At 42.0% G+C, this 18,658-nt stretch overlaps 1 protein-coding gene across 1 annotated transcript in view; it reads left to right on the top strand.

Moving 5' to 3' along the window:
• Window positions 1-864: 864 nt before the first annotated feature.
• Window positions 865-18,658, top strand: part of LOC137634989 (putative ATPase N2B) — a 34,963-nt gene continuing 17,169 nt past the window's right edge. The window contains exons 1-4 of the mRNA XM_068367590.1: window positions 865-1,016; window positions 6,392-6,586; window positions 14,527-14,697; window positions 15,147-15,353. Of these exons, the coding sequence (XP_068223691.1) occupies window positions 6,395-6,586; window positions 14,527-14,697; window positions 15,147-15,353 (570 nt within the window). The 5' untranslated portion in view covers window positions 865-1,016; window positions 6,392-6,394. The remainder of the gene's footprint in view (window positions 1,017-6,391; window positions 6,587-14,526; window positions 14,698-15,146; window positions 15,354-18,658) is intronic.

Here is an 18,658-nt window from a genome sequence, read left to right as displayed (position 1 = left end):
TAACAAAAGTTTTAATTTTTTTTATTATTAACTCCAAAGTCATATATATCTATTGTATGAATTGTTTTCTATTGCCCTTCGAAATTATATTCAGTACTTAAATAGGACATTACTAATTCAAGAAATGGAGTTATTCGTTTACACGTAAGCCTAGGCCTAGTTTTCATCCGGAGGCTAAACATTATATAGAAAATTCAGTATTATTGCTATTATGATTCGATGAGAACTTTAAAATAAATGCAGTCTCAGAAAACTGCTTATACTTTCTCATTTCTATATGTTTTTTTTAGATACAGATAACTTAAATATTGTTCATATCAAGCGGCCGTAGTCCCACTATTGTATCAAAGAATGCAAAACAATAGGTAGACATATTTTTACTTTATTCATAAAACGCAATCAATCATTAAACATACTATCTTTGTGATTCTTCACTATCTTTTTATATCTAAATAAAAAGGGTCTTATATTGCACACTAATAGCAGAGGTACCTTTCATGGGAATAATGACATAAAATATAAATTTGGACCTCGGGCGAGTCAATGGGTCTTTTGATTACAGCTCAAAATAACTATGCGCCAAAAAAGTATATAATACATTTCGTTGAATGCAGTTTAAATTTCTTAATATACACATTACGATACGGCTAACTAAGATTAAGATCTAACGTAGTCTATCCACCATGTCTATTTGTTGTTCAAGACTTTATTTAAGAAAATATGTAATCAATATTACTTAATTCTCATCATTTTTTACGAAACTAAATAATATATTTTTTTCTTATTTTCATTTGATATCTTATTGTATCCTTGAAATTAATAGAAAATAATAAACTCCAGAATTCTAACACAACTCAGAAAGAAGAAGTCGAAGCAGAAGGAAAAGAAGAACCTTTAAGTTATTTTACTTAGTATATCTTACTCGTACTAAAAGTCACTTATTATGTAATGTTCTTTAGTTAAATTACTTGTGCTATTAAAAACCAACAGAAGAAAGGCAACCTGGTAATTTGCAGGTACTGTAATAGTGTTTTTTATATCTTTTTGTAATTACTGTAAGCTAGTTAATGAAGGTCCTTTAACATACCCTAGACTAGTGAAGGTTCTATATGGACCTGTATTCCATTAGCCCACAAAACCCATATGAAGGTTTTAGCCACTTATGCTTAGAATAGGCGCACTTTTAGACTCCAGTAGACTAATTAAAGTGATATTAGCAAACTTTTATTAAAATTATTTCTGACCTGGGTTGACCCGCTGTTCTAGATATGACCTGTCTTTTTTCAACCTTATTGCTAAGAACACGTCAGTCTGAGGGGACCGTCTATAGGGCCTGTTAGTTTAGGACACGGAGCCTTTGGATATCAGCGGCCAGTTCCTCACACGTTCATTAAAAATGGGGGTAGTTTGTAGCGCTACGGTCAAGCGTCCTAATTTGCTTATTATCGCTCCGACTGTTATCTTGTATAGAATAAAACCGTTTGAAAATGGTCTACGGATCTTAAATATGTTGTGTAAGGGGGGGTCTGGGGGGGCACAGCCCCCCTGGGGTAAGGACACGGCTTTTAGCATAGGTTAGGTGGGTTTTTTTAAGTTAGCTTCTCCCGTCGTACTCGTAGGTAAGGAAACTGTTGTGTAAGGGGGGGGGGGGGTTCCGGGGGGGCAAAGCCCCCTTGGGTAAGGATACGGCTTTTAGCATAGGTTAGGTGGGTTTTTTGGTTTTTTAAGTTAGCTTCTCCCGCCAAAATCGTTTTTAGAACGACGGCCACAGTTCAGAATATTCCCGTTTTCTACGGGATCTGGCCGTCACCCTACAAAGGCTCCGGACCGTCTACAGGGCCATAACCCTCCCCCCGTTAGTTTAGGAGACGGAGCCTTTGTATATTAGTGGCCAGTTCCTCACGCGTTCATTAAAAATGGACATCAACTAACCTAAACTTTCCCCCCTAACCTAACCTACAAGCCATGCCCTCACCTAACGGGGGGGGGGGGGGGGGGGGGGGGTTAACGCCCCCCCCTGCGACCCCCCTTACACTGCCGTATTCTAAGTTAGCTGTAATCAAACATTCAGGTGGTCGCTATCATACATACACCCCAAGGACACAGCTCGTAGGTCAGGTTAGGTTAGCGCGGGAAGTATACGTTAGGTGGGATAAAATGCGTGCGGGAGGTCCTGTCCGTTGTAATACAAAGGCTCCTAATGTTTATATTAACGCCCCCAAACATATGGTCATAATTGTATTCATACCTTGGAGCCTTTGTCTATCAGCGGCCAGTTCCTCCCGCTGCATAGAAAATGGACAATAATATTACAGTAGAGTCCCACCCAGCCCCATTACTGCTTGCCAGTACATAGGAGCTTGATGTTTTTCTTTTTTTCGTGAGCGAAGCGAGCCCACGGCTAGCTTCGCTCACGAAAAAAAGGAGTAGGAGGAGATGATGAGTTAGGACATTGTAAACGACAGCCCAGATTTTGAGAACGTTGCCCGTACGGTAACTAAAAATGACTTAACTATTATAACTTTGCAGTAGTAAATAGCAGTTCACAGGTTTTGATTTATCAAGTAAAATAACTGAAATGAAAGAAATGAGATTATCCCAACAACCTAGTTATGGAATCAGAGGATTCAATTATAAACTTAATAACGATTGTCATTGCATTAGAGGTAAGTCTGAAGATTAAACGAGTCGGCTGCTCTCCCCCTTTGTAGTTATTCAGCGCAAGTCCGAAGATTAAACGAGTCGGCTGCCCTCCCCCTTTGTAGTTATTCAGCGCAAGTCCGAAGATTAAACGAGTCGGCTGCCCTCCCCCTTTGTAGTTATTCAGCGCAAGTCCGAAGATTAAACGAGTCGGCTGCCCTCCCCCTTTGTAGTTATTCAGCGCAAGTCCGAAGATTAAACGAGTCGGCTGCCCTCCCCCTTTGTAGTTATTCAGCGCAAGTCCGAAGATTAAACGAGTCGGCTGCCCTCCCCCTTTGTAGTTATTCAGCGCAAGTCCGAAGATTAAACGAGTCGGCTGCCCTCCCCCCTTTGTAGTTATTCAGCGCAAGTCCGAAGATTAAACGAGTCGGCTGCCCTCCCCCTTTGTAGTTATTCAGCGCAAGTCCGAAGATTAAACGAGTCGGCTGCCCTCCCCCTTTGTAGTTATTCAGCGCAAGTCCGAAGATTAAACGAGTCGGCTGCCCTCCCCCTTTGTAGTTATTCAGCGCAAGTCCGAAGATTAAACGAGTCGGCTGCCCTCCCCCTTTGTAGTTATTCAGCGCAAGTCCGAAGATTAAACGAGTCGGCTGCTCTCCCCCTTTGTAGTTATTCAGCGTAAGCATGAACGAAAAAGAACGCTCTTTAGTTGTTGGGAAAGAGGATTTAGATATTTTCAAAAGGAAGTGATCCCCTTAGTTCTTATACAACTCTGATCCAGACAGAAATAAAGAGTGATAACATTTGATAGGTTAGGTAAGGGAATCTTCAAAGCAAGTGAAGTTACACTTGCCCATTATTTTGTTATTGTAAGTAACAACTGTCTAACTACTGTAGTTGTTAAGTCGTGAGTTAATATAAGATGTTTGTATTTATGAAGCATATATTTTCTGGTTGATTTCGTGTTTATTATCTGTGAAATGTATTTTTTTTTTTGTCTTTACTATTGTTTTCTTTGTCCTAGTAAAATTGTAAAATGGAAAAAAGTTACTTTGAAAGTAAAATCAACGTTAATTTTTTGCAGTAGTTTGGTCGTAAATTGGAGAGCTAAAATTATTAGAAAGTATTTCAGATAGATGCACTATTACTGCGTTGTATATTGTTGTTCTATATGTGTTAGTAAAACACTCCTAATTCCATATCCTTTATTCATGCTTGGGTTTTATTATCAAAATATCTTCTGTATGCTGTAACAGAAAAATACATTATATCTCAGCGTATGTTTATCTTTTTACAGCAGTGGGAAATATCTGAGTAACTGTGTGATGTACAGCAATCACGGTCTGAGATTACGGAAGATGCCTTCATTCTTGAAAAGTAGTGTATAGAAATTCATCTCAGGATGCTTTCTCCTGTTCAGTTTCCTCAGCACAAAGCCATTTTTAGCTTCTGTCACTTTCACTTAAGGGCAAATCCCCTGTGTTTATTGTTTCCCTTGTCACTGCTTGTGGAAGGCGAATATTTTCAATGTGCAAGATACTTTCATTATTGTGTTTTATGAGTATGCGTGTTTGCATAGGTAAAGTACAGTACTCATTGCAGCTGCTCACACCTGCCCAGCCCATACCATGGGTGAAAAAAATGCACTGCTTGTTACTTTTCAGGTTCTGTAACAGAGAAGGAAAGAAATTAGATTTATGTTTGTAGTCAATAATTTTCATGTATGGGACTATGTAGTGCCGTACATTACAATGCATCACTTGACAATATATATTTCTATTTCCTGGACGCTCTTAAAATTCTATAAAGCCTGTTTAGTTTACACATCTGCCCAGGATTTCTAACCACCTGAACAATGTATGGTGTCTAATATTTCTCACGTCGATATGCATGTACACGAAGCTTTACACACATAAATCAATTAAAGATTACAATGTAAACATTTAAAGCTGTAAATGTGCCTTAATATAAAATGTTAAAATAAATTACTCACAAACATTATTTTTGATACGATGTCACTACTACTATGCAATAATCTTTTTGTTAGCCCATTTTACCCTTATCTATTTTCCTAAGTAAACCATAAAGTGGACCAATTGCAGGAAAACTCAATTTAAGAAATGTGAACTCTAGAAACTCTCAGATATACAGTATATGCTGTGTCCAGGATACTCTTATAGCTTAGCTATGTTTTGAACTTGATATACATTTAGTATATCATATTTATAATGGTTAATGAATGATTAGTTTCCAGATTACTTTACAATATATACAAATTTATCCATTTTTTTTTTTTAAGTAGTATCATGATGTAAATTGATATAATAAGATTGAATAGGAACAAATGTTAGTTATCCCAACAAAACAGTGATATCTTATAGCCTGCTTTAGCTGTTCATTGATTTTCTCGTCAGTTGAGGTAAGTAATTATGGGAGGACTGTGCGAGTTATAGCCAGGAGGCTGAATGTCCATACAAAAGACAAATCTCTTATTCTACTTATGTTTAAAGCCCATCGATGAAAATTAGCAAAGATTTCGTTTCTATATTTAACCCTTTTACACCCAATGGACGTACTGGTACGTTTCACAAAACTCATCCCTTTACCCCCATGGACATACCGGTACGTCCTTGCAAAAAACTGTTTTTTACATTGTTTTGCATATTTTTGATAACTTTATGAGAAACTTCAGGTATTTTCCAAATTAATGAGACCAACCTGACCTCTCTATGACGAAAATTAAGGCTGTTAGAGTAATTTAAGAAAAATATATTGCAAAATGTGCTTAAAAAAAAATGGCTGGGGGTTAAGGGTTGGAAAGTTCCAAATAGCGTTTGGGGGTAAAAGGGTTAAATGCTAAGGAAAACTTTCTTGTTCTCCTATTTCCTTATCTTTAGCTTAGTGTGCTTGGTAAGTGTTTTCCTTCACGTTTCCTGATAAAGGTAGTGCAGTACTTTCCAGGGATACTTCATAGATCGAACACCCCAGAACTCAGATAATTTGAGTCAAACCAATTGGTGATTGGTCACTGTTGATTCACAATGACTTGGTCTTAAAAGGCAAGGATTGTTACATTATTAGATACATTTGAAATAGTGTAGATGTTTGCTACTATTTTAAGATCTTATAGGAATATAATTACCATAATGTTTAATGTATAGGAATATAACTACTATAGTGTCTAATGTAAATCAGAGCTTGCTATCCTTTTTGTTTATGAGGACAGTACTGTATATAACCGGATATATGTATATAGTACCTTTCTTGCCATTTTTAGTAATTGAACAAAGTAGTTAATTGCAAGTTAGTTAATGTTTTTCATAAATCTGTTTTAGTATTTATTCTACTAGACGTTTACTTTATACAACTTATTCTCTATACTTTCACAGGTACCGTGTGGAAGTCATGAACTGAAGAAACAAAAGCTTTGATTAATCATTCATACATTCTATTTTTAATATATTAAACTCTCTATGCACTTTATTTTCTAATGTAGTTTGACTTGCCTCTGTTTACAAGGTATGTTTGTTATTCAGTAAACGTGTAGGTCATGAGCACAGTTAATTTACAGTAATGTAGTTCTAATTAACTATGTTTTTTGTGGTCCTTTTGCCCAAAGAAAAAGAAACAGATATACCAGGCAAATACGAGGAACAGATTGGTGTAGTAGATTTTATATATTTAGTTGGAAAGATAATGGGTTCTAGCATTTTATATAAAATAATTAATTATAAAGAGTGTAAATATTTCTCAGAGAATGTTGGTCGCACGAAGATTTGCCTTCAACAGCTGTGCAGTCCGCTGCTTTACCACTGCCGCGCAAGAAGTTACAGCTAATGGAGTACAAGGCCCATCATGTGTATATGATAAGCATTTGTCTCAAGGCCTATTACTTCCTGATGACTATCAAAAACGTATTATAGATGAACTTCAGCATTGCTATGATGAAGTAAGTTTACTAGGATTTTTTGTATTTTATGATTCTTCAGTACACAATTTACCTTGGGTATTTAAGAACCAAAACTGACGAGTTAGTGTTGATTTACACACAAATGCACCAAAATATTACGAATTTCTCTCTCTCTCTCTCTCTCTCTCTCTCTCTCTCTCTCTCTCTCTCTCTCTCTCTCTCTCTCTCTCTCTCTCTCTCTCTCTCTCTCTCTCTCAGTATGAATTATAAATAAAAAAAAAAACAATTAAGTGACCAAAATGCTACCAAACAACAAAATCACAATAACAAACATCAATGGATTTTTCTTTTCTTTTTTTTTTAAATGCCAAAATGGACCTTGGTATACCGACAGACCACCACCTCGTGCATTTATCAGTTTGTGAATGTAGTGTTATTGCTACCTGGAATAAGGTACTACTAGATCTTGATGGTGATGATGAATCATACATAAACAAGTACTTTAAAAAAAATATGTATATAATTTCATATTTGTTAGCAGAACATTGAAGGTAAAAAATATTTGTCCCTAAACATTTTAGTAAAGTACATATTATTTCATTCATGACATTGACATTCCTGGCGAGACTAAGGCCTGGGTAACCCACAGTGTGTGATATTTGCAAACTTATTGCTTATATTTTGCCCTAGACATTTTCACGGAAGTTTTCTGACTCTCGCTTACTGCTAGTACATGGTCCTTCAAACCCCCTGTCGTTGTTAAGCCACTGATTGAAATAGTCAGGATTCTCAATCTAATCATTCATGCTCAAATGCAGAAATCCCAGGTAAAAGTTTCCAATTAGTTGGAAAGGGAACTTTCACCCTCATAAGGATGAATCTCCTATATAATAAACAAGGCTTTGTATTCTTATAGAAACAAATGACCAATTTGGGAGTAATTTGTATTTTTCCGAATTATACAAACCTGAGTATCCTACACAAATTTATCCACCATCACGTACCCCTGGAAGTCCCGTCTGCAATCAAAGTGATGTTGTAGTGAGTGAGGGATGCTAGTGCTTTCCCCGCTACCGACTGGTTACAAGTTGTTGTTACCTCATTAAAAAGTTTATGTCCATATTCCAGCTTTATCATTACTCCTATGTAAAGAATGCGGGATTGTGTAGTAAGGAAAAATACAAATTACTTCTAAATTTATTATATTCAAAACGTGTTTTTTATTAGTCCTACTCTAATTTTTGTGAAATATGTTATTTTTATTAATAAAATAAATTTTTGAATATACTTACCCAATAATCATGTAGCTGTCAACTCCGTTGCCCGACAGAATTCTATGGAGGGATACGCCAGCTATCACAATACTAGAAGGGGGTGTACTTACCAGCGCCACCTGTGGCCAGGTACTCAATCATTTGTTGTTGACACCTCTTCAATTATTCCTCGGTCCACTGGTTCTCTCTGGGGAGGAAAGGGAGGGTCGATTAAATCATGATTATCGGGTAAGTATATTCAAAAATTTATTTTATTAATAAAAATAACATTTTTCAATATTAAACTTACCCGATAATCATGTAGCTGATTCACACCCAGGGAGGTGGGTGAAAACCAGTGTACATGATTAAAGGATAGCTAAGTATCCCAAAATTTCATATAACAGTTATCTCAAATAACAATGAAATAATAAGTACCTGGTAAGGAAGTCGAATAGAACCGTTACTCTGCCTTTTATTTAAAGTTCGTCTTCCTTACTGAGCGCAGCGTTCCTCTTGGAGGCTGAATCAACCCAAAGGTGCCAAAGTACAAGGGGTTGCAACCCTACTAAAGGACCTCTACCAAACCTTTAACCCAGGCGCTTCTCAAGAATGAATAGACCACCCGCCAAATCCAAGGATGCGGAAGGCTTCTTAGCCTACCGTAACAACCATAAAAACAACAATAAAAGTATTCAAGAGAAAGGTTAAAAAGGTTATGGGATTATGGGAATGTAGTGGCTGAGCCCTCACCTACTACTGCACTCGCTGCTACGAATGGTCCCAGGGTGTAGCAGTTCTCGTAAAGAGACTGGACATCTTTCAGATAAAATGATGCAAACACTGACTTGCTCCTCCAATAGGTTGCATCCATAATGCTCTGCAGAGAACGGTTTTTATTAAAGGCCAACGAAGTAGCTACAGCTCTTACTTCGTGGGTCCTTACCTTCAGCAATGCAAGGTCTTCCTCCTTTAAGTGAGAATGTGCTTCTCTGATCAGAAGCCTTATATAGTACGAAAGCCCATTCTTGGACATGGGTCTCGAGGGTTTCTTGATGGCACACCATAAGGCTTCTGACTGTCCTCGAATAGGTTTAGACCTCTTCAGATAATATTTGAGAGCTCTGACAGGGCAAAGAACTCTCTCTAGTTCGTTACCTACCATGTTGGAGAGGCTAGGTATTTCGAACGATCTAGGCCAAGGACGTGAAGGAAGCTCGTTCTTTGCTAGGAATCCAAGCTGAAAAGAACATGTAGCTGATTCGGTTGTGAAACCAATGTTCTTGCTGAAGGCATGAACCTCACTGACTCTCTTAGCTGTTGCAAGGCAAACGAGAAAAGCAGTCTTGAGGGTAAGATCCTTGAAGGAAGCTGACTGGAGAGGTTCGAACCTAGATGTCATAAGGAACCTTAAGACTACGTCCAGATTCCAGCCTGGAGTGGAAAGACGACGTTCTTTAGACGTCTCAAAAGACTTGAGAATGTCTTGAAGGTCCTTGTTGGAAGACAGGTCCAAACCCCTGTGGCGGAGGACTGAGGCCAACATGCTCCTATACCCTTTAATCGTAGATGTTGAAAGGGATCTCTCATTCCTAAGATGAAGAAGGAAGTCAGCTATTTGGATCACAGAGGTATTGGTAGAGGATATTGAATTGGCTCTACACCAGCTTCGGAAGACCTCCCACTTAGACTGGTAGACTCTACGAGTGGAAATTCTTCTAGCTCTGGCAATCGCACTGGCTGCCTCCTTCGAAAAGCCTCTAGCTCTAGCGAATCTTTCGACAGTCTGAAGGCAGTCAGTCGAAGAGCGTGGAGGTTTGGGTGCAACCTGTCTACGTGTGGTTGACGTAGAAGGTCCACTCTTAGAGGTAGAGTCCTGGGGAAGTCGACTAGCCATTGACGTACCTCTGTGTACCATTCTCTTGCAGGCCAAAGGGGAGCAACCAGCGTCAGCCGTGTCCCTTCGTGCGAGACGAATTTCTGCAGAACTTTGTTTATAATCTTGAACGGAGGGAATGCGTACAGGTCGAGATGGGACCAGTTCAGAAGAAAAGCATCTACATGAACCGCTGCAGGGTCTGGAACAGGGGAACAATAAAGCGGAAGTCTCTTGGTGATGGAGGTGGCAAACAGGTCTATGGTAGGTTGACCCCACAACGTCCAAAGTCTGTTGCACACACTCTTGTGGAGGGTCCATTCCGTGGGAATGACCTGATTCCTTCTGCTGAGGCGATCCGCTGAAACATTCATATCGCCCTGGATGAACCTCGTGACCAGTGTGAGGTTTAGACCTCTTGACCAAATGAGGAGGTCCCTTGCGATCTCGTAAAGGCTCCTCGAATGGGTCCCTCCTTGCTTGGAGATGTAAGCCAAGGCTGTGGTGTTGTCTGAATTCACCTCCACCACTTTGCCTAGCAGGAGGGACTTGAAGTTCAACAGGGCAAGATGGACTGCTAACAGTTCCTTGCAGTTGATGTGGAGTAATCCTTGTTTCTTGTTCCATACTCCTGAGCATTCCCGTCCGTCCAAGGTCGCACCCCAGCCCGAGTCCGATGCATCCGAGAAGAGATGAAGATGGGGGGTCTGGATGGCCAATGATAGACCCTCCTTGAGAAGAAGATTGTGCTTCCACCACCGGAGAGTGGTCTTCATCTCTTGGTTGATAGGGATAGAGACTGCTTCTAGAGTCGAGCCCTTGTCCCAATGAGCTGCAAGATGGAATTGAAGAGGGCGGAGGTGGAGTCTCCCTAGCTCGACAAACAGGGCCAGAGATGAGAGGGTCCCTGTGAGACTCATCCACTGTCTCACTGAGCAATTGCTCCTCTTCAGCATGCTCATGATGCACTGTAGGGCTTGGTTTATCCTGGGGGCCGATGGAAAAGCCCGAAAATCCCGACTCTGAATCTCCATTCCCAGGTACACAATGGATTGGGAGGGAATGAGTTGAGATTTCTCTATATTGACTAATAGACCTAGGTCTCTGATTAGATCTAAAGTCCAAGAGAGGTTCTCCAGACAACGACGACTCGTGGAGGCTCTCAACAGCCAGTCGTCTAGGTAGAGGGAGGCTCTGATGTTCGATAAGTGCAGGAATTTCGCTACATTCCTCATCAGATGAGTAAAGACCATAGGAGCTGTGCTTAGGCCAAAACACAGGGCTTGGAACTGATAGACAACCTTTCCGAAAACGAATCTCAGGAAAGGTTGGGAGTCTGGATGAATGGGAACGTGAAAGTATGCATCTTTCAAGTCCAACGAGACCATCCAGTCCTCCTGTCTGACCGCTGCTAAGACCGACTTGGTCGTCTCCATTGTGAACGTCTGCTTGGTGACATACTCGTTGAGAGAGCTGACGTCCAGCACCGGTCTCCAACCTCCTGTCTTTTTGGCCACAAGAAAGAGACGGTTGTAGAAGCCCGGGGATTGATGGTCCCGGACTATAACCACTGCCTTCTTCTGCACAAGTAGCGACACCTCCTGTTGCAATGCTAGCCTCTTGTCCTCTTCTTTGTAGTTGGGAGAGAGGTTGATGGGCGATGTGGTCAGAGGCGGTTTGAGGCAGAATGGAATCCTGTAACCGTACCTCAGCCAACTGACAGACTGTGCGTCTGCACCTCTCTTCTCCCAGGCTTGCCAGAAGATCTTGAGCCTGGCTCCTACTGTTGTCTGGAGAATCTGAGAGTCAGTGCTTTCCCTTAGATGTCCTGGGTCCTTTCTTAGACTTGCCCCTGTGAGAGTCTGGACGGGAGCTTCCTCGGCTGGGGGCTCTACCACGAAAGGGCGGTATGAACCTAGTGGCCGGGGTATCAGCCACTGGAGAGCGATAAGTCTTGGGGACAGAGGTGGTAACCTTAGACTTACGAGCCGATGAAGCTACAAGATCGTGCGTGTCCTTCTGTATCAGGGCAGCCGACAAGTCCTTAACTAGCTCCTCGGGAAAGAGGAACTTTGAGAGTGGAGCAAAAAGGAGCTGTGACCGCTGGCACGGTGTAATGCTGGCTGAGAGGAAGGTACACAGTTGTTCCCTTTTCTTCAACACCCCTGATACAAATAACGACGCTAGCTCACCCGATCCATCCCTGATAGCCTTATCCATGCAGGACATAATTAACATGGCAGAGTCTTTGTCCGCAGGAGATGTTTTCTTGCTGAGGGCTCCCAGGCACCAGTCGAGAAAGTTGAACATTTCGAAAGCTCTGAACAACCCTTTCAGAAGATGATCCAGGTCTGAGAAGGTCCAACAAACCTTCGAGCGTCTCATCGCAGTCCTCCTAGGCGAGTCCACCAGACTTGAGAAGTCAGCCTGGGCAGAGGCAGGAACTCCCAAGCCTGGTGCTTCCCCTGTGGCATACCAAACGCAACCTTTCGATGCGAGCTTCGTTGGAGGGAACATGAAGGAAGTCTTGCCCAGGTGTTGTTTAGACTGAAGCCACTCCCCTAAGGTCCTTAAGGCCCTCTTGGAGGATCTAGCTAGGACAAGCTTAGTATAGCTCGACTTAGCTTGTTGCACGCCTAGCGAAAACTCAGATGGAGGAGAGCGGGGAACAGCAGAGACGAAGTGGTCAGGGTAAAGCTCCCTGAGTAGAGCCAAGACCTTTCTAAAATCAACAGACAATGGAGAAAGCTTAGACTCCTCCACGTCTGATGAGGGATCAAGATGTGCCTCCTCATCATCCGACACTTCATCAGCAGAAGGTAGCGAAGCAAAAGGACCAGAATGCTGAACCGCAGAGTCAGAACGGGTAGGAACAACAACAGAGGTTTCCTCAACTTGAGGGAAAACCTGAGGTTCAGACTGCATAGGCTGAACAACAGTCGGAGCAGAAGGCAGGTGCAAGGGTGAAGGAGGTTGACTCCTAGCAAGAGTTGCACCCAAGGATTGCACCAGCTGAGCGGAGGACGGATGGTGTAGATGAGCTTGCCTAGATGAGGGTTGAACTCGGTGCAGCGCTGGTTGAGCAGACAGACTCACGGAGGGGAGAGGTTGTTGTACCCCAACCGAGAGTTGCACCACTGGTGGAGCAGCAAGGGGAGGAGGAGGAAGAGTGTAACTCTCCTGATCCCAAAGCAAGGGTTGCCTTAAAGAAGGCTGAGGTTGAACAACACTGTGAACAGCAAACTCCGAAAGTGGTTCAACATCGTACGCCTGGCAGATGGTGCTGCGACCAGGCGGAGCAGGTGCAGGCTGGGCGAGCACAGGCGGAGCAGGTGCAGGCTGGGCGAGCACAGGTGCAGCGAGAACAGGTGGAGGGAGTGCAGGAGGTGCAACACTCTCAGCCCGACACTCACGCATCAAGTCCGAAAGCTGAACTTGCATGGACTGAAGCAGGGTCCACTTGGGGTCGGCAGAAACGATAACAGACTGAGGTAAAGTCACAGTCGGGGTCTGAATAGGCAGAACCTTACTCCTCTTGGGCGGAGTACAGTCGACCGATGACAGAGGCGAGTCGGAGCTGAGCCAATGACTGCAACCTGGCTGAGCACTCGCTGACTGAACTCTACGTTTAAGCGGTCTCGAGACCTGAGACCAACGTTTCTTCCCTGCATGAAGATCAGCGGACGAGAAGACGGGCTCAATCGTCTGCAGGTGGGAGTGACGGTCTAAGGAAGACACGCCCGCAACCACCGAGGATAATTCTGTGCGCCTAACAAGGCCTGTCGAACCCTTAAGCCCTTCGACATTTCTTCTCCCCTGGGCATGGGAGCTTGCAAGAGGTCCCGGACTGGGAGGACGACTGGCTCGCACAGAAAAATCCTCACGCACCACACTGGCACCACTAGCACTTGGCACTGCACAGACACTAGCACTCGTCACAGCACTGGCACTATTTCCACCCACTGCACTCTTGACCTTCAGTTCTTTAACCTCGGCCATCAGAGACTTATGGTCACTTACCACTGATTCTACTTTATCTCCTAAAGCCTGAATAGCACGCAAAACAGTTGACATATCAGGCGGAGGGCACACAGTAGGTTCGGGGGTAGCCACTACAGGGGTAGGAAAAGGTAGGGGATCATGAGGTGAGGAAAACATAGAAGAGTGAGAAGAACTTCTCCTAGCTCTAGTTCTCTCTAACTTGGATGAATATTTTAAAAGACGTACAAAATCCAATTCCGAAAGTCCGGCGCACTCCTCACACCGATTTTCTAATAGACAGGGCCTGTCCCTACAGTCAGAACAAGCGGTGTGAGGATCTACCGAGACCTTCGGAATACGCCTATTGCAAGACCTACATCGTCTATGGGAGGGAGCTTGCGAAACGTCAGACATCTTGTTTCAAAGAGTAAGTCAAAGGGTGATCCAAAAACAAGCAAAAATTCATTAACCGTTAATCAGAGTTTATATAAAAGCTAACTAGCTAATATAAAAAGGATTCCAGTATGCGACAGCCGTTAATCTAAGAGAATACTTCACCAAATATCCATGAATAAACTCGAAGACCATGAGCGTATCCCAGAACGTCTAGCCGGAAGCACGACAGAGGAATAATTGAGGAGGTGTCAACAACAAATGATTGAGTACCTGGCCACAGGTGGCGCTGGTAAGTACACCCCCTTCTAGTATTGTGATAGCTGGCGTATCCCTCCATAGAATTCTGTCGGGCAACGGAGTTGACAGCTACATGATTATCGGGTAAGTTTAATATTGAAAAAAGTAAATGCTAAGCACAGAAATTATAAATATGAGTGGGAGCTAATGTTTTAAACCATTTTCATTCCCCTTAGGTCATTAGATATACACCACCTCCACCTCTTAGTGCATTCATGAAACTAATAGGTTGGCAGCGTGAATTGAAAGCCCCAAGGGGTGTCTACATTTGGGGGACTGTAGGAACGGGTAAAACAATGCTCATGGACATGTTCTATGAATGCATTCCTGTTAATAAGAAAACAAGAGTAAGTAAACAAAAGGAAATCTTATTTATTTTTTATTATTTAAGTAGTAATTGATATCGAGTTATTTTGTCAGATTTTTGAAAGGCGTTGACCATTCATATCTATTTATTTATTTTAAACCTTGTTAAATGGTAGAATATATTATGTGTCATATTACTGTATTAATAGCGACAGATCAATTCACATGTAACACTTACCTCTACTCTATTATACTTGAGTAAATTAAACACTTAAATTTTAATTGTAAATTTCTTTCATGGTAACTTTAGTACTGTACTGTATAGAAAAAATTTATGTTCAAATTCTAGTTGATATAATGATAATAAGGGCGACTTTATCCTGTACTTTAAGGATTATTTTGTCTTGCATTGTATTTAAGTGATAATTTTAAAAATGAATTTTTTTTTTTTGCTTTTGTAGTCTGTTACTATAGCATTACTGTTTTGTAGGTGCATTTCAACTCGTTTATGTTGGATGTCCACAAAAGAATACACGCTGAAAAGAAAAACATAAAGAAGATCCATGCGCCCGACCAGGCCCGTTACTTTGAGCCCGATGGCACGTACACCATCAACTTGAGGCCGTATGACCCTATTCCTCCAGTAGCAAGGTCCATTGCAGATGAAACATGGCTTCTTTGTTTTGATGAGTTTCAGGTAATGATACATGATAGAATTTAGATTTTAATTTATGCATACATTGTATTTTTAAATATTTAACTTAGCCGGTGAATATATAATAGCTGAGCCTCCGGCGGCTCGACAGAAAAACACACAAAAACTCGCGAGCAATCGCTATGAAGGTTGCGGGTGTGCCCACTAGCGCCAACTATCGGCCAGATACCGCATATACATGTAAACAGACCCAATTTTTCTCTGTCGGCCTTAACGACAAGACGTATCAATACTCGCTGTATAACCTGGAGTTTTCTCAACATATTTGGTGAAGTACTTCCTTTTGGTTTGAGCTTTCGCAGTGCAGGTGTTTTATCTTCAACTTAAATCTTAAACTCGTTTTTGGATAGATTTAATTTTTGATGACTTTGGATTGTTTTTTGGACTTTCTTTGACTTTTAAATGGCCGACCCTTCCCTTAGTACGGAAGTGTGTTTTAGGCTTTTAGCAATTATCTTATCACGTTATAAATTGTTGTTGTTAATTATAGATTTTCCTCTATATATTTTATATCTCAACCGCCTTTATTAGGCCTCTTCGATTAGCTTTCCATTTATAATAAACATCAAGATAAATTTTAATGATTTGTTTATATGCGACCTTTCCTATTCCTCCTCTAATCTGAGAGTAGGCGGTCCTAACTTGGAAACCGAAGTTAAACAACGTTGAGCCCTTTCAATCGTAAATAACTTTTACAGAGCAAATGATTTAAAACTTATTAAATGAATATTTTTTTGTAGATATTTTATGAAAGATTTTCTTTGAATAGTCTTCGTACTGTTTCAAAGATGAACTAACGTTTAGTTTATTTATGCTTCGCAGTTTGCGCTCTATCGTTACGATAGAGAGAGAGAGAATCACGGTTTCACTTTGCAGAAAGAGTAAATCGATTCTGACGTTTTGTTCATTCTTCTTTCAAACTTAAATGTTTTAAATACTATTTTAAAGGAACTTGTTAATTGAAAAACCTTTCAGTTTTTTCCTTTGGTCAAATAACTTGTTTATTGACGAAAGGTAAGTGGGCTCTTCTCTTCGGTGCGAAATAAAGAGAGAGAGAGAGAGAGAGAGAGAGAGAGAGAGAGAGAGAGAGAGAGAGAGAGAGAGAGAACGTTCCGATCTTTATTCTCGTCCCAAGCGAGTAACGTTGTTCTCGAGTCAGTTTTTTACTCTCGTCCCTAGTCTCTGTACGGGGAGAAAGGATAAAACGTTTTTAGTTTTTATTCTCGTCCCAAGGCACTGTACGGTGAGAGATTGAAAACGTAGTTTTGAATGAACTAGTGTTTAGTCTCCTTCCCAGCCACTGATCTTTTTATCTTAATATATGTTTACTGTTTTTTGCTTGTATTAATGTGCTTACATTATACGACTGATTTCGCAATTATAACCTTTTGATGAGGGTAGAATTGCGTGCTTCAGGTAGAAATCAGTTTTATTCATATCTAATGTGAATTGTTGTAAAATTCGATTTCAGTGAAGTAAGTGCAAAACAGAAAATCGTAGTGATAAAGTGATAATTGCGCAAAGTGTTATCAGTGTTGCGACCGAGGGTTCATTTGTTCGTGCCTGTCGTTCGCCTAGTCCGAGACCTCTTGCAAGCTCCCAAGCCCAGGGGAGAAGTAATGTCGTACGACTTATGGGTTCGAGAGGACTTGATCAGCGAACAGACGTTCCCTCTATGGTTTCAGGCGTGTCTCATCAACACCGCCCCTACCATAAGACGAGCGAGACGATTTTCTCCTCGTCATCCGAAGGCTTTTCGCATGAGAAACCGTGGAACAAGGTTTCGAGGCCCTTTAAGCGAAAGTCAGTCCTTTCAGGACAGGTCCAGCGTCCTGGTTGTAACCATTAGGACAGCTCTGACCCTATGCAGTCATCGGAAGACTGCTCGCCGCCTAAACAAAAGCGTAACACAGGCTCCGAGAGTCTTTTTGTAGGCCAGGTTTTGCAGTCACAGACGTTACCCTCGTCTCTTACCGCAACCATTCCCGTTGATCCTAAATGGGTTGTACGGCAAGACATGCAGAATAAGCTTGCCTCTCTTATGGAGGACTATTCTGTTGAGCAGGTTCACGATGATCCTCGCCGCTTAGCTGATCGAGATCTTGGCCGTCAGCCGCCCAAACGAGCCTTTGCTCGTCCTGTTGACATTGACGTTACAAAGTCACGTCAATCGTGTTTTGTAGAGCCTCACTCGATGCAGTCCCGTGTTGACTCTCAGCCGCTTGTGGACGTTCAGCCGCTGCCGCTTGCTCTTGTTGACGTTCAGGACGTTCACCAACCAGCATAGTTGACTTGTTTTGACGTTGAGCGTCAAGCACCGCAGTCAAGAGTTGTTTTGACTGCTCAGTCTAAGCAGTCAAGGCAGTCTCGAGTTGACGTCGAACGTCCTCCCGCACCTGTTGTTGTTACTGGTCAGTCCTTTAAGCAGTTACATGACATAGCGTCCTTGACTGCTACTGTTGCTCCTTTGCGTGTGGACTCTGCTTGTCAAGCATTGCCACCAGGGCAGGTCTCTCCCTTGCTTGAGACTCGGCTATTGTCGGACAAGGTTCCTTCAGATGACGAAGTTGCTGATCCCCCTCCTACTGATATTCCCTTGAGGACTCTGTCAGACGGAGAGGAGCCTAAAGCTGCTCAGCCCTCTATGGACTTTAAATAAATCATGCTGATTTTTAAGGATCTTTGTCCGGATCTTTTTGTAACTGCTGCTCCTCGTTCGCCTAAACGTCAGAGTTTACACTAGGCCTAGCTACTTCGAAGCCGTTGTTTTATAAGCTAGTGCTCTCTCGCTCTTCTAAGAGAGCTTTACGTTTGCTAGGCGACTGGTTAATCACCAGGAGGAGTTTGGGGGAGACAGCCTTTGCTTTCCCTACTTTTAAGCTGGCTTATAGAGCGAGAGTCTGATATGACACAGGAGAAGTTCTCGGCTTGGGAGTTCCTGCCTCTGCCCAGATAGACTTCTCAAACCTCATAGACTCTCCCTGGCGCCTTGCCATGAGACGCTCCAAGATTTTATGGTCGACTTTCGAGCGTTTGAAGTTTTGCTGTACAATTATGTCATGCATAAACAAGGCTTTCAGGGATGGCTCCAATGATCTGACAGCCATGTTCTCTGCAGGAACAAGTCCCTCAGGGATGGCTCCAATGATCTGGCAGCCATGTTCACTGCAGGAGTACGTAAGAGGCAAGTGCGCTCAATGTGTTCATTGTCAAGACAAACTTCACGATGAAGTCTACCAGGCTGTCTTGACAGTATTAATGGAAGGCGGCTGGATGGTCTCTCTCGA

Source organism: Palaemon carinicauda, chromosome 45, assembly GCF_036898095.1.
Source record: "Palaemon carinicauda isolate YSFRI2023 chromosome 45, ASM3689809v2, whole genome shotgun sequence".
Lineage (NCBI taxonomy): Eukaryota > Metazoa > Arthropoda > Malacostraca > Decapoda > Palaemonidae > Palaemon > Palaemon carinicauda.
The sequence above is the reverse complement of the archived record's forward strand: the minus strand, read 5'-3'. Positions and strand labels throughout refer to the sequence as shown.